This window comes from Pagrus major, chromosome 20 (assembly GCF_040436345.1).
Source record: "Pagrus major chromosome 20, Pma_NU_1.0".
In the NCBI taxonomy this organism is placed as follows: Eukaryota; Metazoa; Chordata; class Actinopteri; order Spariformes; family Sparidae; genus Pagrus; species Pagrus major.
Genome location: NC_133234.1, coordinates 17,178,508 through 17,198,271, shown reverse-complemented (window position 1 = coordinate 17,198,271; position 19,764 = coordinate 17,178,508). Strand labels below are relative to the sequence as shown.

The 19,764-nt window shown below is 41.5% G+C and overlaps 2 protein-coding genes across 2 annotated transcripts; one reads left to right on the top strand and one right to left on the bottom strand.

Moving 5' to 3' along the window:
• Positions 1–842: 842 nt before the first annotated feature.
• LOC141015377 (myosin light chain kinase, smooth muscle-like) lies at positions 843–11,090 on the top strand. The gene is made up of 17 exons (XM_073489430.1): positions 843–1,129; positions 2,767–2,919; positions 3,563–3,715; positions 3,828–3,959; positions 4,728–4,799; positions 4,906–5,036; positions 5,135–5,291; positions 5,480–5,791; positions 5,888–5,993; positions 6,127–6,330; positions 6,695–6,912; positions 7,596–7,719; positions 8,614–8,766; positions 9,363–9,492; positions 9,658–9,739; positions 9,930–10,070; positions 10,451–11,090. Exons 1-17 carry the CDS (start codon positions 970–972, stop codon positions 10,654–10,656), a joined length of 2,634 nt encoding a protein of 877 aa, XP_073345531.1. The 5' UTR covers positions 843–969; the 3' UTR covers positions 10,657–11,090.
• A 204-nt stretch (positions 11,091–11,294) lies between these two features.
• coasy (CoA synthase) lies at positions 11,295–19,400 on the bottom strand. Its single transcript, XM_073489431.1, has 10 exons — positions 19,274–19,400; positions 17,149–17,885; positions 16,822–17,036; positions 16,498–16,629; positions 15,044–15,233; positions 14,303–14,367; positions 14,101–14,185; positions 13,590–13,687; positions 12,673–12,819; positions 11,295–12,581 (listed from the first exon to the last, which is right to left on the bottom strand). Exons 2-10 carry the CDS (start codon positions 17,816–17,818, stop codon positions 12,522–12,524), a joined length of 1,662 nt encoding a protein of 553 aa, XP_073345532.1. The 5' UTR covers positions 17,819–17,885; positions 19,274–19,400; the 3' UTR covers positions 11,295–12,521.
• Between the last annotated feature and the right edge of the window lie 364 nt (positions 19,401–19,764).

The window sequence follows — 19,764 nt, the reverse complement described above, 5'->3', positions numbered from 1 at the left end:
AGCAGACATGGGCAAAAAACATAACCTCAAGTCAGAGAGGCTTTCACAGACCTTCAGTGAAAATGCGTTTCAGAGCAGTTTGCAAGAGAAAGAACACCATAATGTCCCATCAGCTGAGAGAAAAGCAGTCTGGACTGAGCTATTCAACAAAAGGTAAACGAGAGCACACCTTGCAGACACACCCAACCATCTGCTCCTCCTATTGCGATGTTAATAGAATTTAATTGCACCTCATTTACAAGTGGAGACTACTGTTTGTGGTCTGGCCCCTCTGCTCCACTTTCATTCAAAGAAAGTCTACTCCGGAAGTCCACGGAGCCACTTCAATGATTTGTCTACATGTTGTCTGTGGCACAGGAGCTCACAGAAAGTTGCCTTACAGGCTCTGCCTGATTCCTGCGTGACTCTGGCAGTGTGGCTCCACCCACAGTTTGCTCAGTGTTTTCAAGGCAAAGGTGTTTACAGGTGGTAAAATGGCAATAGGAAGCTGACAGAAGGAGAAGGTAAAGTGTGCTTTTAATACTTCTTTTGGTTTCTTTCTTTCACAATCCACCTCTCTGTTTCTCTTCAGCTTGGATGTTTTGTCTCACCCACACGTTTTTCCTACCCTGCTTCACTATCTCTTTTGTCTCCTACCACATGTGTTTCTGATCTCTCCTGCTCTGTTCTCAGTGCAGAGGGGACAGCGAGGGCTGGACATGTGTGTTTTTAATTGGCCTTCCGATAATACTGGCTGTTTCCTGTGTACTGTGGGGCCGAGAGGTGGGCTGTGATTTCTGAGGCAGTCTCAGAGCAGAGGCTCCTCCTGTCAGCATCTCACAGGATATGTGAGCAGAGACAGGGTGACAATTCAACACTTGACTCTATCTGCTAAAACACACCACAACAAAGAGAAGAAGACGAGGAGGCCCAACTGATGAGTGACTTTTTGAAACCCAGCTTCTGTCTGGTTGTCATTTCTACTCAAGGATGGAGAAGGATGGTAGGAAGCCAAAAATGTTTGTGTCTACTTTCCGGTTGGCTCTCAAGCCTCAAGCCAGATGTGTGGAGAGGCAGAAGGAGGATGGACTGGATTCCACGAACAGGACGTTGATGGGAAACAAGAAACTTGGAGTCTCATCTGCAACAGGTAAAGACTTGAAGAGCAAGGGGAGTTCATGACATGTACACTTTATTTAAATGTACTACAAGGAACTTTTAAGTGGACATGACAGACTCAGTGTAATATCGATGCCTCTGTATGACCTACATCAGCAAACAAGAATATCAGTGAGAAGATTGGCTATTTCTATATAGTTATTATAGTTATTCTTAAGGCCTGTCACTGTGTCGGTTTCTGACTGAATATGTTCATTATTGGACAGAAAACAATCACAGTTATACCCTAACAACAGACACTATTATGCCAAATTATACTCTAATTAGAAACCACATAAGAGATCCTAATACATTATTAGTCACTATTTTACAAGATCATGCAATTGAAACTTGAACGAAATTGTTACTCCCAAATAATACTGTAACGAGACACCACATTTAATGCTGCCAACATGGAAAAATGTAATGCCGTATTAATAATTGTCAGACAAAACATGGACCTCGGATGACTATGCATTTTTGGGGCTTTATTTAAAGGGATAGTTCGGGTCTTCTGATATGGGATTGTACGAGGTACTTATGCCTAGTCAGCATATTATCTGCACTAGATGACCGTCATCTCTCCCGCTGTGTGGAGAAGCAGCGAGTAGCGCTGACAGGAAGCAGGGCATTGTACTGCTGTAAACTAAACCAGCAGCAAGACTTATTGTAGCCACCTAAAAATGACATATCCGTGTGTACGCTATGTTTTGAACATTTTTGGTGCTTTACGTTTCCTTGGTACTAGTACATAGCGACATGCTTCTTTGTCTTATTCGACTTTCTCAGAGGTTACTTTGTAAAACATTAGAGGAAAACTGTACTGCAAACTTCATCTTCCTCTTCAGACACCTTCATCCAGTACAGTTTTTTACTCCTGGCGAACATTTCCAGTCATATGTAGTTCTAAAATGCATGGTAGAAAAAGTTGCAACAGGATACAGCATTAACTATCCCCTCCTCGCTGTGTCGCTGCATTTCTTCAGCCTGGTGGCCCATCCTCTCAGCTGCTTGCGGTGTGTTTTTAGCTGCTCCCTAGCCCGATCATTCCGATCTCTCAGGAGGAGGTGGTGCTCATACTGATATTGTCCACAGGGGCCGCCAGAATCAACACTAAATGAAAGTTCCTGGTAGCAGCTTTAATATTGTAATATGTCTGCAATGATTTCATAACATTTATGTACCAAAGGTACATCCCTTAGGGAGCCTCAGCCTACTGCAGCAAGCAATTTTTGTTTAAATTTGAACTTCTTTAACTTGAAAAAATTTGCATGATACATTGCAAAGGCAAATCAGAAAAACCAGGAATACTGGATTCTGTTGCATGTGTACGATCTGGTAAGCTCCCCACGGGCTAGTTTGCTTCTACAGTTAGGGTGCAGCTCTCTATAAAAAAGCTATGTTGTTTTCTAGTTGCTGTGAAAATGCTGTAGTGAAGAAAAGTCCTCAGGCGCTCATTGTATATAGGAATGACGCATCACTCCCTCTCCCCCCCAAATGCACACAAACTAATGGAATTCCACCCCCATTACCAACCCTGCTGGGACATTCCAGCAAGGGAAAAGCACCTACAGCTGTTTTCATTGGTAGTTTAAGCCCCATTGTCCACAACTTCTCGTCTCTGTTAAGACTCCAGGTTGACACTGACACCGGTCCAGGCGAAGGAAAGGCCTCACTTCAAACAACCACTCAGCGACTGTACAGTCTGTGAAGGAAGTGATGCTACTTTTCAAGGTGTTATCACAGGAAGTCAGCCTCTGAGCATTTCCTGGCAACACAATGGTAAATGACTACAACTGTGATTACTGTACCTTCAAACTGTCTCCATTATGAGCAAGGAAATGATGCTGGGATATGTTAGAGAACGCTCTTATGTCGGGGTTTACAGTGATGGAATGTAACTAAGTACATTCACACAAGTAGAAGTTTGAGGTAGTTTTTGGAGTATTTCCATTTTCTGCTGCTTTATACTTCAACTTCACTACATTTTGGAGGCAAATATTTACTTACTCTGCATTTATTTTATAACTTTAGTTACTAGCTACTTTTCAGATTACACGCAAGTATTTAATATTTAATAATTGATATTGAATTGAATAATTGATAACAATAATCGATTGACCCGTAGTATGCAGTACGTACATGTAAAAATATGTTTAATGAATTTACTGTTTCTGTACTTTTGATACTTAAGTACATTTTTTGCCAGGAAATTACTTGAGTACATTTCATATCAGACACTTTAAGACTTTTACAGAAGTACTATTCATATGGGTGACTTTCACTTTTACCAAACTAATATTTTAAGACGATATCTTTAGCTTGACTTGGTTACCAGGGTTTTAAGTCACAATATTCTGTATTTTGAAGGATTTTAATACTTTCCAGCTACAGTAAAAGTATGTGTCTTTATTATGTCATTCAGGTGAGAGGGTGCGTTCAAGTAATACTTCCTTCAAAAATGGCGTTGCCAGTCTGGTTCTGGCTCAGTGTTCACCTGGAGATGCTGGGACGTTTACCTGCACAGCTGAGAATAGCGCTGGGAAGCAGTCAAGCAGTGCTGCGTTACATATCAAAGGTAATGCAGAAGTGTCGAGTTACAAAATTCTACAAACATTAAGAACAATATGAACCATATTAAGTTGATATCTGCTCAGTAAATGCATTTCACTTTGTTTGCAATGGAACAGCAAGAAAGAAAATCCCCGGAACAAGCAACCATGAGCTGCACAGTGAGGTCACGCTCAAGGCTGCGTCACCTGAAAACAACCAATTGTCCTCAGCTTCCAAAGGGAAAAGCCAACTTAAAGAGGATGACAAAGGTAGATTACAAACTTTTATTAGACTTTCTACAAAGCCTTTGTATTGTTACACACCCATAAAATCTTACTTCCCCTTTTATCTTTCTTCTTTCAATGAATACTTCTGCAGAAATAACGCAAATTAATAGTCACAGTGCTGATAATAGAGGGCTGAGAGGAAGAAAAAACTTGCATATAGTGAAACGTAAAATTGTGAATGGCACACATATTATCTAGTTCGTAAAAACAGATTGATTTCATTTTAAATTTCTCTCAGTTTGTAATTGTACCTGTTGCAGTTTATAATTAAAGGTGCACTATGTAGTTTCGGGGAAGAAATTTCAACCAGAAGAGAAGGATCTTCATTTACTGATATTTTTATGCCTAAACAAACTAAATAAACAAACTCTCTTTGTTTTCATGACTGAATAAACCAACTTAAAGGACAGCACAATTTCATAATGTTTTGCTTTGTTTATATGTGGCGGACCCTGCCACCTTTCTAGCTTCAAACAGTGTCCTGGGGACCTTATTTTCCTCTGAGAACATCTTGTTTATTCATTTTATATATTTATATAAATATTTCTGAGTATTATTACCTCATTAATATTGTAAATATTAAAATTCTGAGACTGAACTTCTTCTCCAAAACTTCATAGTGCCCCTTTAAAAGGTGTTCAACAACTACCTTTACATCCAAAAGTGTGTTGATTGCAGTGCCACTGCAACCAAACATGACTGATGCTGACATGTGATTGGCTGTGTATCTTTTAAACCTGCCTATCGTAGCACCCACACCTGTACGTCCACCTCCTTGCTCAGTCTCCACAGACCTTCAAACAAAAGTCCCTGCTAGGAAAGGTGAGTTGCATGTGCCACAACATGTAAACTACTAAAGTAAAAAAAAAGCTTCATTTTAGTGAACTTCTTCTACTTTTATTGACACAAGCAAACTGCTTCTGCTCAGGACCTCCTTTGGAGTTTAAACACCCACCAGAGCAGGTGGAGGTCCGAGTAGGAGAGAAGGCCCGGCTGCACTGTGAGTTCAGGAGCAGCTCAACTCCAGTGGCCTGCTGCTGGATTTACAACAGAGACAAGGTAAGGTTAGAGTCCCAGTGGTTGTTTGATCCATCACTTCATGCTCTCACTTTGAAAGTCTGTGCCAGAATAAGTCTTGGTTTGTACCTCCTCTTCAGGTGGTGGTAAGAGGGCCGAGGATGTCTGTCAGCAGCAGTGAGACACAGAGCAGTGTGCAGATCTCTCAGGCCTGTCCGGCCGACACAGGCTCGTACTCTGTCGTTGTCCGAAACCGAGAAGGCTCTGCCCAACATACAGTCTCCCTCAGTGTCATAGGTGAGATTTGCTTTGGTCCACAGTTCAGCATTAAGTGACTTTGTCTGTCACTTTAATTGCATGCACAGACATGAATGCTCTAACGTTACTTCCTGTTTCAGGGATGCAGATTTATTGAACAAATAAAGGGGATATAAAAGTATGAACAGGAAATGCTCCAAATATTGTGTTTTTCACTTTCTCCTCAGACCGTCCTGACCCACCTGCATCCCAACCAGTTGTTTCCCAGCTGTCCACGCAGTCCCTGGTCCTCTCCTGGACGGGCCCCAGCTACGACGGGGGCACGGCTGTGTTGGGCTACATCTTGGAGGTCAAACAAGAGGGCCTGGACAAGCCCGGGAGCTGGACTGAGGTAGCGAGCCGTTGTAAAAACACATCCTACCACGTCCGCTCTGGCCTGGAGCCTCAGGGGCAGTACTGCTTCCGTGTCAGAGCCTACAACTCAGCAGGGGCCAGCGAACCGAGCCAAGAGTCTGAGTGCATCAAGATGGCCACTGCAAGTATGTGTTTTTTAAAATGTTTGAGAAGAGGATTTGATGTTTTTGTGCAATCTGTCAGGAGGGATGTGCTTATTTGTCATTTTATTGTGTCTGAAGAGGAGAAAAAGAAGAAGGAGGAAGAGACTGAGTCGTACGTCACAGTGACCATTGACACCAAACACAAGGTCAAGGACCACTACAGTGTGCATGAGAAGCTGGGAGTGTAAGCATGGATTCTTTGTCTTTGAAACAAAGTATGAACTTGCCAGATGGATGAGACATTTGGCTCAGATGATCATTCTCATGTAAATTGACTTTCAAAATGAAATTGAGACTCTAATGCTTTATATTTCCAGTGGGAAGTTTGGCCAGGTGTTCCGTCTGTCCCACAAAGAGACAGGCCAGGAGTGTGCGGGGAAGTTCTACCGAGCCCGAACCTCCAAGGAGAGGGAGGCAGCTCGCAAAGAAATTGAACTAATGAACAATCTTCACCACCCGAAACTGGTTCATATTCTGGCTGCCTATGACACACGCTCGGAGATGGTCATGGTCATGGAATAGTAAGTGATATAAGAGTAGAAAAGTGACTTTTGATGTGATAAATCATTGTGTATCTGTTACTTGGTTTCACTAGTGGCTGCTGTAGTATTGTTAGGTGGATACTTCGAACTACTCCTGGGGGCAGGGACCCCTCCAAAGAGTCACAAAGTGAACCTGCAGGGTCACAATATGATTAATATGAAACAAAGAAAAGAATAAATAGTTTAGATATAGTGAGTTAAAAGTAGAATCAAATGGAAAACTACCTTGAAATTGTACTTAGGCATAATCTTTGAGTAAATCTAGTGCGCCACTGTCCACCACTGAGAGCTACAGTGGTTAGGTGTCGGTTTTGGACTCGATTGATGTTGTTTCTCTGCTCAGTATTGCAGGTGGGGAGCTCTTCGAACGCATCGTGGACGACAACTTTGAGCACACGGAGCTCACCAGTGCCCGCTACATGCAGCAGATCCTGGAGGGCATGCAGTACGTTCACAAGCAGAACATCGTCCACCTGGACCTCAAACCGGAGAACATTGTCTGTGTGGATACGACCGGTACACGGCTCAAAATCATCGACTTTGGCCTGGCGAGTAAACTGGGTGAGTTTGTGGGACTGTCTCACTGGGATCTCTCACTGGGACCTATTTTTTTTGCAACTTTTGCAGTTTCTCACGAGGGGCATTGAATAAATCACCCCCAGTGTATGCTGATGAAAGACATTTCCTGTTTGTATTCTGGCAAAAGTTATAATACAGGGAAATCCAAGAGTCCTTATAAGGTGTCAGTCAGTGCTATGCAGCCGAACTCGGTGCCATGAACTTTGTGCAGCCTTGTGCACCCAGCACAGAGAATAAAATGCTTCCTGTTTTGGTTGCATAAAACTTCGCAATTATATTTTAGTATTTTGAGAGCCATCCTCTCAGTAGGAGCTTACCCTATTTATTTCCTATGAACACAACAAGGTCTACACAGGATTATTCATTTTAACACGTGCTAAAAATAACCAAAGACAACATCAAGGAGTGTCATCTCTAAATTCCTAGATCTCTGCAATGCCTGTTATGTAATAAAAACTCCTTAAATATCCTCAACTCAATAATGCAAATCCTTTGAAGCCAGTTCAGGCGGATAATTTGGTGACGCTCCAGACGCAGCAGCTCCACACTGGGTGGTCTATTTAGAGATGACTCGAGCCATCTGTAAATAGACTAATACAAACAAAACCTTCAGGGTGACATTTTGAATTTCTGAGTGCGCTTCTTACTCTTGTCCCGTTCCTCAGAGGAGGGTAAACCTCTGATGGTGATGCACGGCACACCTGAGTTCGTGGCCCCTGAGGTGATCAACTATGAGCCCGTGGGCCTGGAGACGGACATGTGGAGCCTCGGAGTCATCTGCTTCATCCTGTAAGTCGAATGAAGGCTGTAGTGGTTTAAACTACAGCCACAGTAAGTGCTGTACATTTACTCACAGCTGCTGTACTGAAGTGCAATTTTGAGGTATTTATAGCACTTTTCTTAAAGTTACAGAGTGCCTTACAAAAGAAAATGGAACATGGAGGAATAAAAACAATACAAATTAATGAGATTGAATACTTTAATGCTGTAATATTGCTAAAAAATATATCTAAATACTTCTTCCACCACTGGAAAAGTAACGTACACATAAAGAAATAATGAAACTGAGGATGTGGGACATAAATAAAACTTCAAATGAAATAAATGCCCTGGATTTGTTCTCTATTTATTCTGTCAAGTTTACATATGAAGGCAAAGTCATGTGATAACGGCTAAAGTTGAAAGGAATATATTACAACTAACTATACTGTATAAAATCTCAAATCTTCCCAAATGATTCAACAAATGCAGATTTGGCGCCATCTCCTGGTGATGTATCACTACAGTCCTCCATGTTAATGCTTTAAAGTGTCTGTTAGTTTCAACCAAACCCAGCAGTAGTTTAAGGGCTTAATTTACTCAAGACACTTAATTTACCCTCAGGTTAACATTAAAAAGAATATTTCCCTTGTTAATGTGTATGAACAATAAAGATGAGGATATGCTGTCTGTGAGGGAACATGATACGGAGGAAACCTTGCATGAGACGAGTGCTGTAAAACTAAAGATGCAGCATGAAATCTGCAAAGTAAGTTATCAAATAAATGTCGTGGAGTAAAATGTACGAAATTTGCCTGTAAAATGTGGTGGAGTTGAAGTTATAAAGTAGCAGAAAATGACATTCCAGCACTGCATGAGACTTTGTATAAGTTTCATTCATTGCTATGTCGTTCGGTTTCCTAGGCTCAGTGGAGAATCTCCCTTCCAGGGGAACAGTGACGCTGAGACTCTTAGTCTTGTGACTGCTGCCCACTACGAGTTTGACCAGGAGAGTTTCGAGGACATCTCTGATCAAGCTAAAGACTTCATCAGCTCCCTGCTGAAGAAAGACAGAAGGTTGGTCTTGTTTTCTTTTTTCCTCCTTTCTTGAATGATTGTTGCCAACAGCAAATTCTCGCAGTGGTTTCCTGCCCACAAACTGTTGGATTCAAGTCTCTTTGTGACACAGTTAAAAAGTTTCAAGCTATGAGAAATGGCTACAAGAGTAGACAAAATGGAAATGGGTTCCCTGCAGCATTATGAGCAACATATTCCTTGTGACATTTACAACCATTTGGAGTAAATTTGCATGGTGCCAAACCATTTACCCAGCTCTGAATATGAGTCAGGGCGAGTCTGGGTCTTATTTATGCAGCAGATAATCACAGTGAGGCCAGGAGACTGCTGGAAGCATAATTTAATTCATTCATACATACATCCATTCATTTTAACTCAGAAATGCATGGAGGTAGAGTCCTCATTTACAATATAGCAGAGTGTAAAATAATAAACAAATGATCCCTGACACAAAGAAGCACATATGGGAAGCTTAGATATGAATGGTTATTAAATAGTAAAATTAAAAAACCAAATTATTGTTTTGAATTACTTGATTTACATGTCTTGTGAAATACTAAACCGTAAGAATGAATAAAGCAATTCTTGCACTCTAGATGCAGACTGTCATGTACTGAGGCCCTCGCCCACCCCTGGATGGCCTCTTTCACCCCTCTGACCCGCAGAGCCACCAAGTCCCTCAACAAGGGGAAGATGAGACGCTTTCTGGCCAAGCGCAAGTGGAAGGTAACACAGCTGGAAACTGACTGCTAGCCCAGCATTGGACAGATATACCATTTTCTTATCAGTGCTTCCTTATGATGACCTTTCAATCCATTGTCCTATATAGACCTAAAGCCTGGTTGTGAGTGTAGCTTGTCATCCACTGCTATTTGTCCTTTAAACTTCTAGAAAACTGGCAAGGCTGTTTTGGCCCTCCAGCGGATGGCTAACCTCTCTAACAGGCCAGACTCTCCTGGCAGCTCCTCAGAGGGTATGACAGATAAAAAGACCCCGCACACACACACACATGCACGTTCATACACAATGCCCTCCCATGTCCTAGAGCGGCATACATATGGCAGATGACTCACAGTTTTCCGATTGTCACTTCAAGTTTACCCTTTTGTGATCAGTAAAGCCTCGTTTCTGTTTTATTCGTCATCACGCTCCCTCTCATCCAGAGCCAGGGTGGAGCCAAGAGGCAGAGGAGGCCATCCAGTCATTGGATAAGCAGCTCCAGAGTGAACCTCGCTTCCAGCAGGCCCTGAAGGACGCCACCCTTCCCAAAGGAGCGACCGCTCGGCTAACATGCCTTGTCAATGGTAGAGTGACGGAGCTGTGATGCAATGCCCCACTGCAAAAGCATAGAGTCCACACGGTCTCCAAACTGCTCTTTGCAGCAGACCCAAACTAGCTAAACTCAAAGCTGCCATGGTTTATATTTTTATATTAACTGTGCTGCAAATTACTCATGTTGTTGAAAGGGATTGCTCATAGGGAGCAAACCAGTCAATTATCAGTTCTATGGAGCATTTCACCATCTTTCAGCTCATTGTTCTGATTTTACAGTCCACACTTTACTGTATTATGAAAATAATAATATAAATTATGAAATAACAAACCCTTTAATCAGATGTTTGATGTATATTTGATCATTATATTATGTTCTTGACTCTGTAATGTCTTATCATCTCGATCCTAGGCTACCCACAGCCGAAGGTGAAGTGGCTTCAGAACGAGAAGCCGGTGTCTGGATCATCCAGAGTGACTATGGAGCAACATGAAGACGGGATCTGCTCTCTGGTTCTGGCTGATCTGGGGCCTTCTGACTCCGGGGTTTATGTGTGCAGGGCCAGCAACAAGCTGGGGGAAGCAATGTGCTCTGCCAAACTGAGAGTGGAGATGTGACTGTGAAACTTCAGATTTCATTTGGAAGGAGACTCTTCAGAAGTATGGAACGATTTGAACAGCCTGGACTTTGACACGGACAGTTATTCACTGCCACACCGAAGGCTGCTTACACACAATTTCAAGGCACAAAGGGTGTGTTTGGGTCTGCGAAGGGGATAACAACATTTCGACGTGTTTACCTGGAGCCCTTTGTTTTTCATGAGTCACACTGTACCATCTGTTTTCTTTTGACGTGTTGCAAACGTGTTCAACTACCAACTCTCACATGGTTTTGTTTTAAGTTCATAACACGATACTGTGGCTGAGCGCAGCACCGTTCACACGACTGTTCACATGAATATTTGTACATTTTGCAGATTTAAATATCATTCAAATGTACATTTTTAAAAGCATTGAAATTAAAGGCTGAATTTTAGAATGGAAAAAAAAAACTACTTAAATGTGAATGTTTCAAAATGAAAATTTTGAAAGGGATAATTTTTTTCCCGCTACTCCTGATATCTCCAAAACTCTACAACTCACACCAAAACAATCAAGATGGATGAATAGCACTACAGGTAAGAGGGAAAATTAGTTTTGGATTTTGGGGTGAAGAGTCCCTGTTAAACTTAAAAAGTCACGCAGGATTTTAACACATATTTAATGCCATTTTATTAAAGCATTCCACTGAGTTTCCAGATGACATGCAAGGCGATGAAAATCAAAGACACTTGAAATTTTCTCACCGACTGTAACTGACCATATTACACTTTAACTGATATCGAAGATGTGGCTAAAGCGAAAAAGTATTTTATTGATATGTAAACATTGGTTTATAATTTTAGTGTGAGATTTACCATAAGATGACACATCATGACTTAAGTTTCCACACTGAGCTCCCTCTTCAAGTAGAGATTAAAATCATGTAATCATTGCAATTTGAGATTTCACTTATAGATTCAAAGATCTAAAAATCTTTTCCACATCATCTTGATTCACCTCTATGTATTTCATGCTCTTTCCTTTACTAGTTAATGGACTAATCCATTCAGTTTAATGTCATCTTCTTCAATGCCCAGTGTATTTATTTAGCCTCGTTCAGCGTGACATCATTTCAAAATATCCTAATCTATTGCACATATTTCTACAATACAAGGACATTGTTTGGTAAAGTATAATTCCTCTTTAGATAATGAATTTGTTAAAATATTCTCTAAACCCTGAACCTGCAAACACAACATTCAATTCTATGATTCAACAGTGGCAATCATACAGTCTTTCAATATATCTCACCTTTCCCTTAATATTAGTTGCATTTCTAAGCTACATTCATATTCATTACTTAGAAGACATGGAAACAGGACAGAGCTCGTGTATAAAGTGTCGCCAGTTGACAAAGTACCCAGAATATAAGATTTTGCAGGCTTGGTCTCACAATAATGCAGAATGGTGGGCATATTAAAACAAAAGTATCCATTTAAAAAAAAATCTTTGGATGAAAACAGACCTACAATTCTTGAGATAAGTTGACACTTTATTAATCCCAAACATGAATTCCAGCATTTAAATTCCAAATATTATTTTGTTAGGGATCATTTATAAAGTTTTTTTCCCCCCTCACCCATCCACCTTTCATTTCACACAGCATCCTAAAATAAAACCAGAGTTTAAAAACCGGTGGAAAGTCAATCAGGCACTGAGTCTTGGTCGAAGAAGCTTGTTGGGTTTTGCTGCGATGGCACAGTAACCACTCTCACTTCTTTCTAAGGCAGCGTTTTGTCATGTGGATCAGTCATATGTGCGCACGAGTCCCTTGACCTGACACACGCTTGTACCGTATTTACGGGTCGCAGCTGAGATGATGTAGCGATGCACACGTGTTCCTACTGTCCCTCTTGCCTCTGTTGGATTCTCTTCTGAAGAAGATTCCAAGCTTTCAGTACCTTTAAAACAAACACATCCAGGAAGATTATTACACAAGTTACAGCTTTCTAATTTTACATTGCAAAACTGATGGTGTGACGAGTGTCTTACCTGTTTCTGAGTGACCTCTTTCTCCCACAGCGTGCTGAGCACCACGTTGGCGTGTTCAACTTGCTTGGCGTTGGACCACTGGCTCTGCAGCCGGCGCTCGGCATCTTCCGAGGTCACACCGTCTCGCTCTGTTATCCTTGACACTGCCTGGGAGGGGAAACAAGGGGAGGCAGGTGGGTATCAGGGGTTGTCAAGTCTGGGACCATGGGTCTTTCCTCAGACAAAGCTTGGAAAAAGATGCCCAGTTCCTGGATGCCTATGGGATCAAAATTATGTTATTTGATCCCACAGACACCCATCAATCCAGTCACGATAGCCTAATATTTCTGTTTGACATAATTTCAAAGTACACCAAATACATAAAAATAGGTCTGTCCAAAGGCATTTATTAGTTTATGACTCTTGGAAAGAGGGAGAAACAGCAAAATTCCACTGAACTATCTCTTTTAACCAAATAACACACATTGAGGCTATTCTATGTGACGTCCTTTTGATAAATTATGTAATATTTTCACTCTTCCATTCACTGAGCCTCCCCTGAAACTGTTTGGAGCCCCCCTGGAGAGGCCCGCCTCCTACTCTGAAAGCCTCTGGGACGGATTAACAAAGCGAGTCTTTCCAGTGTTTAATTCGTGTGGAGACTTTTAAAATTTGAACTTTGGTGCCCCCCAGTGGTTGCATCAAAAAAGACAAACTGGGCAATACATGATGATGCCAACATACTTCTTCACCATCGGAAATGTCAAAATGTCTCACTACACTTGTGCTTTGAGGAACTGTCTCTTGTCTACTGGTTTACACTGACTAAATAACTCTTTACATTCTGTGAGCAGCAGTAGTCATCTTTACACTGTTATATTTTCCTCTCAGACACTCAGGTGGATGTGAGTCCATGTCTGCAGGTACAAACACATTACCTCTTCATCAGGGATGATGGTGACCCAGACCTCGTGGACCATGTCCGTCCAGCCGGCCTCCAGAAGAACTGCTGCATCCACCACACACACCTGTTTCCCTGCAAACAGCAATGGATCAATTGAAGAATTAAGGGAATTACAAAGCGAGGGCACAGTTTCTTTATTATCTGTGTACGTATGTGTCAATAAGATCAGTACATTAGCTAACTAACCTAAAAAGAGATCATCTTTTTTAGACTTTTTGGATATGCTTTTGCTTAACTGTTGATCCTGTTAATGCTGTCCTCTGAATTAGAATTTTTAAAAGCAATTAGAGAAATAAGAAAGCACAAACTTCATAACTAAATACTGAAAAAAAAATACAATTTTCCCACAAATTGTTGAAAAATATGGCATGTGTATGAATATCAAAACAACAAAGAAAACACTTATTCTAACAAACCTACAGCCACAAAAACTAGTTGTTTACCAACATACAGCTCTGCAGTACAAAGAGTAATAAATTAAATACCTTCCTCTCTGGCTCGGCTGATTCTGCTCTTCACCAAAAGTGCAATCTCAGGCCATACAATGTCTGTTAGGGCTTTTAACCGCTCCTGCATGAGCAAAAAAGCATCTTTGGTAAATTGTCGACACACAGTGGTGTAATCTGAGAAGTTATCCTGCGTCATCATAACACACTGAAACATTATTCATACATGTCATATTTTTACCTTGTTTCCAAAAACCTTCTTCCCTAATGCACGTCTGTTGATGGTTTTATCTTCATTTAGGAGATCTGAAAGAGACGGGAGATGCATGAGATTTTCACACAGCATAATATTTACAAAACTATGTATGTACTGTATAGCTGAATGGGGCTTTAACTTCGTTTCATTTTGCAAACTGTAAGAACAAGATGAAAAACACTAGAGGTGGACTTTAAATGGAGCTACAGATTTCTTGTCACCTTTCATAAAAACAAAATGTGTCTTTCTGGAGCGAAGTCAGAAATTGCACTGGTGATGTTTGAGAAATCATGTTTGAAATTCAGTTTTTCAAAACATTGACACTTGTCTTTGTCGTTAAGCAGGGATAGATTGAAGAATAGAAATTGATAATGAAGTAAATGTAAATACTGTAAAAGAAAATAAATCATGTGACTTTATGTTCCCACAACAGTGACAAAATGGATCAGTTTTAAAAGGGGTGATGTACGACCTCGTGGCCCTTTAAGCGCTCCATTAGTCTGAGATTGGGCCCGTCATCTTTAGTCAAAAATCAAATCAGTGGTGTCTGAGATGTCACACCCCTGACCTTTACTTGCAACAGTGCACTCATTATGTCAATCACTTAAGTGTTCAAATACTAAAAAAGCAATGCAAATGTGTGTCACACTCCTAGAATGACACATCCCTACCCATGTCCCAACCTTTCCAGTAATGACATGTCCTTAATGTAGTGTGTTTCCTCACCTGACCCAAATTCTTCCAGCACTCTGTGATAGGCCGCTGTGCCAGGCTGATACACCTCATGGCCCAGCTTGTCGCAGTCGATCCGGACTGCACCCAAATCCTCCAGCTGCTTGGCGATGGAGCTCTTTCCACTACCGCTGCCTCCTGTCAGGCCAATCACATGTGGAAGGGGAGGGAGATGGGACGTGTCCTAGTGCAGAAGACACAGGAGATATGTAAGGGTGCAGAATAATTTAAAAAAAGAAAAAAGAAAATCGTGTGATGATTGAATATTAAAGAATACCAGTTAATATAACAGCACCAAACATGAGAGCAACAACAGTCAATGGCTGAAGGTGATGATAGGACAAATGGACAAAAACGTACATTAGAGTACACTCAAAAGGGAGTAATAATAGTCTGTATAAGTGGTTCCCAACTTTCTATTATTGCGTAAACTGGCAACATCAGACAAGGTGAGACACTTTAAGGATATTTCAAGTTATATTCAATGCATAACAATAACAGCACAGAACAACTGACAAACTTTACAATAAATCCAAATAGTGAACACAATAATTGCAGGAAGTTTGTGTAAAATGAGCGATTTGGATGAATCTGGAGTAGATTATTTCCTGTGAATAATGCAAAGGATTTTTTTTATAAAGTTCTCCGTATTATATACTTTTCTTTTAATCAATCATATCTGTGTTTTCTTCTGACTGCTGCTTGGCCATTCTTTTATAAGCTCTTTGGTTGTTTTAACTTCACATGTTTCTAATGCAGGCTGTTTACCAATATATAGCTTGTGTTCAGGTAGTCACCATGTTGTTATACTTTGAGATTGTTTTCAAGTTTATATCTGAAATAATAATCTTTGAAAACAACAATTTAATGTAGTTTTCTTCACAGAAAAGAAAGAAATACTGAGTTATAGGCCTACTGTTTATATTTCTTGTTAGTTTTCTTACGCCTAATAAAAACACAAAGGCTTGCGACCCCATGTGAAGCTTTGGGAACCAGTGGTCTAAATCACCAGGGACATGCAGAGTGAACAAAAGTCATGTTCAATTTGCAATTCTTCCTTTTAACTGAACTAATGTACAGAAATCTGACAAACCCTCTGACAGAACAATAAAAGTCATATTTATCTTATCAGTTGTCTGTAGGCCTTTAAGGCCTTAAGATTCAACTTGAAAAACAACCTAATCGGATCAGCCTCACATACGACCTGATCTGTCTGCTCCTGACACACATCTATCTACCTATTAACGTTGCTTAACACTTTGTACTTTGGCATATGCTCGAAAGAAAAGCTGTTTAACTTTTAACCTGAAGGAGACAGCTCCTGTGAGAACAGTTAAACATTAAAGTTTTCGAAACACCCATCTGCACGTTTAACCCTCGTTTACAAAATGCTCAGCTGCCTTTTTTGTGTGAAAACAGCGAGCGAAAACATCTTTAACGTGACCTACCTTAGGTGGGGTGAGGAGGGTGCCCAGCAGGCGAGAGCGTAGGCTGGAAGAGCTGATCTTCTCCTCCTCTGTCTCAGTGTGGTGAGCATCTTTAAGCAGCTGGATCTCATGGAGGATGAGAGCTGGAAGGCCCTGATTTAGGAAGCAGAAACACAAAATGTCGCTGATGTGAACCCGGGCTAGGATCACCTATATTTAGACCCTGAATCCGTTTCTTTCCTGACACTGTAAACCTGATAAACCTGATTTTTCACCACTCAATGCAGTGAATGAATACAGACAGAGAGGTCTGTGTAACAGGTACTGTTTGTTTCCTCGACTTACATTCCCAATGCGTTTCTTGTTGACCGCCTCGCCTCCTCTTCTAGTCTCCTCGCTAACCACAATGCACTGCAGCAAAGGGTCGACCACAGATGCTCCAAAGGGGTCGTCGAGGGGCACAATCTCCACCTGCAGCGAAGGTTTGATGTCTTGCAGGAACTCCTGTAGTCTCTGGACCCGCAGAGGGTAGGGCTCGATCAGCTCCCTGAGTACTTTTTCTAAATCAGGAAAGAAAATGATTTAAGATGGGATCAGATCTTAAAAATATGAGACACTGACTTAAGGAATATCTCACAAAATACACATTCCAACTGAAAATGAGCTACTCACTTTTCAGCATTGCTTGGTCACACACACCAATAAGAAACCTTTTGTCGGCTAGCAGGCATGAGATGTTGAGCAGCGTCTTGTGGGCCCCGTGAAGCCGGTCAAATGTCCCCCCTACCACCACATCACTGTAGGTCTCCAAGGGTTCTGCCTTTTCTTCAGGCTCTTTCAGCCCTTCCTCTTGCTCCTGCAGTTTCATTAGCTGTGGGTGAAGCAGCACCGAAGGCAGGCTGGGACTACAGACGTAGCAGTGGCCCGTGTACCTCTGCAGACACTGCGTCACCTGATGGGACTCACCGGGGTCCTGCAGAGGAAAGTCTGTAAGCACCACCTCCGGGGAGTGAGAGAGAGATTGTGGTGTGGGGAAGGGACCGTTTGAAACCGTCTGGGACTGAGCACGAACATTGGTCAGCAAAACACGGACATCCAGGTGTCCGCACACATCAGCTGCATTGCTGTAAAGGCGGGAAATGAGCGTCGACAGGTCCACTACCGGCGGAATGAAAACTGGTCGAGGCTGGCTCCCACTTCCCAGGTTCAGGCCGGGGTGGAGGTGGACGTATAGTGTTCGCTCCACAAGCTGAGCAGCTGAGCTCAGCACTGGAGCGATGCGCAAAGGGAGGGTGTGGAGAGGAGACGTCAGCACAAGGATGCCCGTGCTGAACATGGACATGTTACTGGTGAAGGGAAATGCAGTCGTCGTGGTATTTGAGGGGTCACTGTTTGAGGGTGGGTAAACACTGGAGGGTGGAAAGTTGAAAGACAAGTCAAAAACAGTAGCAGCCGAGGCTGTGATGTTAAAAATGTTAACATTACAACCAAATTACAATACTAACGACACACTCTCTTGAGCAGTGGTGGTTATTTCTTTGTTTGCTTTGCTAAAAGAATATAGTGGAATTACTACATTTTAAAAAAACAAAATACAGACTATTAAGAACAAGAGAGACAAACTCAAGATGCAACATGCCAGAGAAGTACAGAAAAAGTTTAAAAAAAGATTCAGTCACAAGTTATAATAGCCTCGAGTCGAATCAAGTTGCTGTTTTGATGACTTGCAACTTGACTCGACAGAAAATAAATGAGTTGAGACTCGACTTGGAAGTGAAAGACTTGTGATTTGACTTGAGACATGATGACTCCTTGGCATATTTTATTTTATACTGACTGTATTTTATTTATTTAATTTTTGTGTCTACATGTTACTGCGTGTTTTCAGTATGTGTGCAAGGCAAGCTGTTGAAACAAATTGCCCCTGGTGGGATTAATAAAGTTGTCTGAATCTGAATCACAATCTGTGACCTGCCTTGACTTGCCCAAGAAAAATGACTTGGGACTTGCTTGAGACTTGCACTAAGTGACTTTAGGCACATGTCTGCTGAGAATATCATTACCACTTTGGCATCATGAGTTTGTCTGTACTTTAGACACCAAACACGTTTATTACATTACATTTCTGTGAATGTACCACTGGTTTTCTCGACTAACAGGGCTATAAGGATACTATTCATTGTTTGTTGCTGCTGACAAGCTCCATTGTCTAAATTTGGAAGTAGTCAGAAAATGCCTAAATTAGAGATAATATTATTAACATACTTGCAGTGTGTCTGTGAGCCCTTATTCTTTAGTGTATGTTGTAACAAGTCAACAATGTGACTTTCCTTACATTCCTTGAATACACAGTATATAACAAGAGATTTGACCTGACAGTTGCTTAATGTTTACCCACTATGACTTCTTGCTAGCTAGCTAGCTAACAAGACAAGAGTGCAACAACACAACAGTTCACACGATGTTTGACAGCTGCTAAATAAGAAGCAAGTCATGTTTTCCATAACAGTTGACAGTTAGACCTCAGATTAACTTATCTGTGCACTCAAAGTCGCAGCTAGCTAGCTGTGCAGTACTACCATCACACTGCCTGAGAGAAATTGCAATAAAATCCTTTGCAAAGTCATCCTCCGGGATCAAAATGACAACAGTGCATACACGTTTATGATGTTCCTTATGCCTTTGTAATAACGAAGCAGTGTGTATTTTGTGGTGAACAACATTTGCTGCGGCCCATACACAGAGCAATCTGACAATCTGGCAGAAAAAGCAACCTGGCACTTTAGCATGAGCTTACCTGCGAGGAGCAAATGTAAAGCGACGTGAGGAGCGGAACAACGGTGCGCTACATGAGTATTTCCGTCCACACAGCTACTCAGTTAATCTTTTTCCGGCTAATATTCAACGAGGAACTGCCTTATCCAGTCCACTCCAGTCCAAATAGCTGAGCACCTACTGGTGGAAGTCGTTTACGCATGAGCAGGGGGTTTGATTGTCACGTGATAGTTTACGTGCACGCTGATTGGTTGAGGAGAAAAATGGGAACTTTGGGAAATGTAGTCAAGTGACTGCCAGGAAGCAATGGGAGAGAATTTACAGCATTTTACTTTGACATATTACTTTTACTGAGCGAATTGCTGTAATTATCTTAACAATAATGTGAATCATTAGTTGTCTATAAGGAACTTATGATTAATGATGTAGTGTATTTCAGGCTAGCAATGTTGTAAACTAAACAAGTAGACAAGGGGTGCCCAAACTGTATCCCTTTGAGCCCCAAGGGCCAAA